Below are 4,353 nucleotides of genomic sequence, written 5' to 3' on the forward strand. Positions count from 1 at the left end.
CTCTCTTCTCTCACTTTAATCTCCTTAATCACCCCAGATTGGAGTTAAATTGCCTTCTCCCAACCCAATTTTGGCTGTTAGGTAGTCTCTGAACTGACCTGACCTGCTAGCTGTTCCATTCTTCCCTCAGTGCCCAGACAACCCCACACCAACTGCCCCTGACACCCTGGCCACTTGTCCCCATAAATTGGCATGATTTAGCTACACTTCCCTGAGGGTCTGGGAAAGAAGGTCTCCCCACAAGGGGACTCCTGCAACACAAAGAAAAGAAAGCAGCTCTCTTCCCACTTGGGCCAGTCCCCGGTGGAAATTGTGGGAAGAGAGCGATAAATTCGCAGGAATTTCTCCATGGAGGTCTGGAAAAGCTTGGGAGAAAGAAGGACTCACTAGAGAATGCCCGGCCCACAGTTCCTCTCAGGACTGGGTCACATTTATCTGCCTAGAGCAGAGATCTCTGGAAAGACTGGAGAACATAGAGAAAGGATTAGAATGTCTGAGGTTCTAAAGCAGAGTTAGTGAGCAAAGGAGGTCTTTCTACTGTGAAATTTTAGGTGCTTCAAAATTAGTGACACCTTCTAGGTTTAAGGAGGATGAAAGCTTGGGACACACACCTTGAACTGACTCCCCCACTGACCATTTCCTTCCTTTTTGTTTTGATGTTAAGAGATGGGTTGGACGACTACCTTGTCTCTGCCACTAATCTTACAATTTCTCTCACCTCTTCTAACTTCTCCTGGGAAGTCCTCCCTTCAGGTCTACCCTTCATCTCTCTGGATGCAGTCGGTTAAGTTTCTCCCTCTTCTGTCTCATACTATCTTATCATCCTTTCCAAGGATTAGACGCTAACTTGGACAAACAAAATGAAGGAGTCTGAGGGATGCTTGGTATCGCTCCAGGTCAATCAGAACGCGGGAGCTGGGGGTGGGAGCAGGGAGGAGTGTTGCTATGGAACTACGATTTCCAGTGTGCCTCGGGGCCCGGAAACCCCACCCATCCACCTCTCGGTGCATTGTGGAGAATGAGTCAAAGTGGGGGGCGGGGAAACCGGACCTTGGGAGGCAGGACGTGAGTGTGAGGTCAGCCAACACTCCAGACAGAGGCGGCGGGTGCAGCGCGGAGATGCAGGCGGCTAAGATGGCCCCGGGAGTGGGACGGCAGCTGCTGCGCTTCGGGGGCAGCAGGTCTGTGTCCATTAGGAGGGACTAGGGGCAGCAGACCTAGGGATTGGACCAGGACTGAATCTCATTCTCCACAGCTCGCGACCCAGTGTGTTCCTGGGGCAAGCCCAACCCAGCCGGATCCGACGGGCCTATGTCACTGGAGCCGCACAGGTAAATGACAGCGGATGTGTGTGTGTGTATGTATGTAGAGAGTGGAATTCCACCTCCTCGCTACCGCCAGGGGGGTCTCCCTCTTGGCCCCAGTCATCTGTCATCCGCTCTGGCACCAAAAGTAGGGGAAAGGGCAGGCCAGGGTGCCCTATGGGTAAAACTAGGGGAAAGGTCGTAGGATTCACCCTCCCTCTCACCCTGCCTGTTCCCAGACTATCCTTGGCACATCTAAGTCCCCTTCCACATCTTAACGAATCATCTTTCTCCAGGCGGTTGTGGACAAGTCAGAGTCTGTGTCTTCTGATGTCTCCGTCAAGGAAAGCCAGGTTAAGGAGGTATGTAGTTCCCAAGTCCGGAGGCAGTGAGCTGGGGTAGACATCCACCCCTCCAGCCAACTCCCTACAATCGACTTCTCCCTGCCTAGGAATCTAAGTCCTTTGCTGTGGGAATGTTTAAGGGCCAGCTCACCACACACCAGGTGTTCCCATACCCATCTGGTAAGGACAGGGATCATCAAAGCTGGCGCCCCGGGGCAGGGGGTGGGGGTGGTGTCAATACAGGCCACTGCCTGACCTGCCTGGCTCTTCTACCTCCCTGCAGTGCTCAACGAGGAGCAGACACAGTATCTCAAAGAGCTGGTGGACCCTGTGTCCCGTTTCTTTGAGGTGAGGGATGGTTGGGGCTAGAGTGCTGGGCTGGGTCCCTTCCAGGCTTTCAATATAAAAAGTACCTACATGGGATCCTATGCCTTCCCAGGAAGTGAATGATCCTGCCAAGAACGAAGCTTTGGAGCAGGTGGAGGAAAACACCTTGAAGGGCCTCAAGGAGCTGGGGGCCTTTGGTCTACAAGTGCCCAGTGAACTGGGTGGTGTGGGCCTCTGCAACACCCAGGTGAGGGGAGCCCCCTCCACCCCTCCCTGGGATCTCAGTCTACTCCAGCTTCCGGACTTCCCTTACTCCTGGGATCAAGGTCTCTGCCAAACAGCGGCACTGGGGCTTATGTTCCCACTGTATACACAACCAAACCAAAACCCACTGCTGCGACAGAGAACTTCTTTACAGAAGCAGACTGCCACATTCCTCACGTGGAACGATTGGTGCATTCGAACTGCCAAACTTTCTGTTAGCAGCCGAGTGCCTTAATCACTGTACAACCCAGACTCCTACTGTATACACACACACACCCAAACATACAAATGACATGAAGCCCCTTAGGGCCATGGACCTCACCTTGACTCCCAAGTCCTAATGAATCTCTAAGCAAGTGGGGACCAACAACTTAAAGCTTCCTTCCCACTCATACCTGGCTGAGACCTTTTCCTTAGTTTTGCTCGCTGTCTCCAAACGGCTTGGTCCAGGCTAGGTCCTGTTCCATTCTACTCACTTGGGCAGGTCCATCAGCAACCAATTACAGCTTACCCTCCTGTTTCTCTTCCAGTATGCCCGCTTGGTGGAGATCGTGGGCATGCATGACCTTGGAGTGGGCATCACCCTGGGGGCCCATCAGAGCATCGGTTTCAAAGGCATTCTACTTTTTGGCACAAAGGCCCAGAAAGAAAAATACCTTCCCAAGCTGGCATCTGGTGAGGCAGCCCTAGAGACAGGGAATTGGGGGTGTACTGGGCTTGGCACAAATTAGCCTGGTTGGCACAGAAGATAGCTGCACACCTGGGCCTGTTTGAGGGGGATTCTGGGGCAGCCTAATGAGTGTGCTGGTGGGAAAATGTAGACTGAATGTTCCCAGAGGGGTTAAGCAGAGGGAGAAGAGGGCTCTGCTGGGTTAACTTCGATGCCATCAGGATCCATGGTATAAAGCAGCTCTCTTCACAACAGGGGAGACTGTCGCGGCTTTCTGTCTAACTGAGCCCTCCAGTGGGTCAGATGCAGCATCCATCCGAAGCTCAGCTGTGCCCAGCCCTTGTGGAAAATATTATACCCTCAATGGAAGCAAGATCTGGATCAGGCAATCTTTTTCTCCTCTTCACCTTCCCCAATCCCCGGTTCCACTGCTCCGTCCTCCTTGCCCTGACTCTCCCCTAATTTTTTCACAGTAACGGGGGCCTGGCAGAAATCTTTACAGTCTTTGCCAAAACACCAGTTAAAGATGCATCCACCGGCTCCACAAAAGAGAAGATCACAGCTTTTGTGGTGGAAAGAAGCTTTGGGGGTGTTACCCAGTGAGTGGGTTGGGTGTTGGAGGAAGTGGCAGGGCCAAGAAGGGGTTAGTACTGGGCTGGGGGGGTGGGGGGAAGGGAACAAAAGCCAAACCAGATGCATAGCATGTTCCCGTTGGGATCAATATATATGGAAATGACCTTAAGCAAGCTTGGACTTCCAACAGTGAGTCAAACCCATGGTAGCAGGGCATGTGGCCTGTACTTCTTGTACTCTGGAAGTATATAGTTCCTCCTTGGTTCATAAGGAACGGGGCAGTTTCCTACTCTGATAGTGACTTGTTGAACACACCTCTGCTTCTCTACCCCACCCCATCACAGTGGGCCCCCTGAGAAGAAGATGGGCATCAAGGCCTCCAACACAGCAGAGGTGTATTTTGATGGGGTACGCGTACCATCAGAGAACGTGCTGGGTGAAGTGGGAGGCGGCTTCAAGGTTGCCATGCACATTCTCAACAATGGACGGTTTGGCATGGCTGCAGCGCTTGCCGGCACCATGAAGAGCATCATTGCTAAAGCGGTGAGTACCTGCCAGACTCTCCAGTTGCTCAACTCATACTGACCTATTCCCCACTGCCCTTGAGTTCATTCCAACTCCTAACACTATAGCACAGCAGAACTGCTCCATAGAGTTTTTGAGATTATAAATCTTCACAGGAACAGCCAGCCTCTCCATGGAGTGGTTGGTGGGTTTGAACTACCAACCTTGTGGATTCAGTTTATTCTACAATACCACCAGGGTTCCTATTGCTAACCTAATCTGAGTCATACTGCCCCCTTGCCATGTGTCCTTATTCCCTTGTAGGTGCATCCCCCCCACGAGAAGTACTGCCGTCCTGTGTCCCCCC

General features: G+C 52.4%; 1 protein-coding gene across 1 annotated transcript in view; it reads left to right on the top strand.

Annotated features, from left to right (window-relative positions):
* The first annotated feature begins 1,119 nt into the window (after positions 1-1,119).
* ACADVL (acyl-CoA dehydrogenase, very long chain) overlaps positions 1,120-4,353 on the top strand; it is a 5,640-nt gene continuing 2,406 nt past the window's right edge. The window contains exons 1-9 of the mRNA XM_006863340.1: positions 1,120-1,181; positions 1,256-1,331; positions 1,756-1,828; positions 1,932-1,996; positions 2,088-2,222; positions 2,770-2,914; positions 3,165-3,294; positions 3,383-3,508; positions 3,827-4,025. Coding sequence (XP_006863402.1) covers positions 1,120-1,181; positions 1,256-1,331; positions 1,756-1,828; positions 1,932-1,996; positions 2,088-2,222; positions 2,770-2,914; positions 3,165-3,294; positions 3,383-3,508; positions 3,827-4,025 — 1,011 coding nt within the window. The remainder of the gene's footprint in view (positions 1,182-1,255; positions 1,332-1,755; positions 1,829-1,931; positions 1,997-2,087; positions 2,223-2,769; positions 2,915-3,164; positions 3,295-3,382; positions 3,509-3,826; positions 4,026-4,353) is intronic.

The sequence above is a fragment of the Chrysochloris asiatica genome, unplaced genomic scaffold (assembly GCF_000296735.1).
Source record: "Chrysochloris asiatica unplaced genomic scaffold, ChrAsi1.0 scaffold00054, whole genome shotgun sequence".
Taxonomy (NCBI): Eukaryota; Metazoa; Chordata; class Mammalia; order Afrosoricida; family Chrysochloridae; genus Chrysochloris; species Chrysochloris asiatica.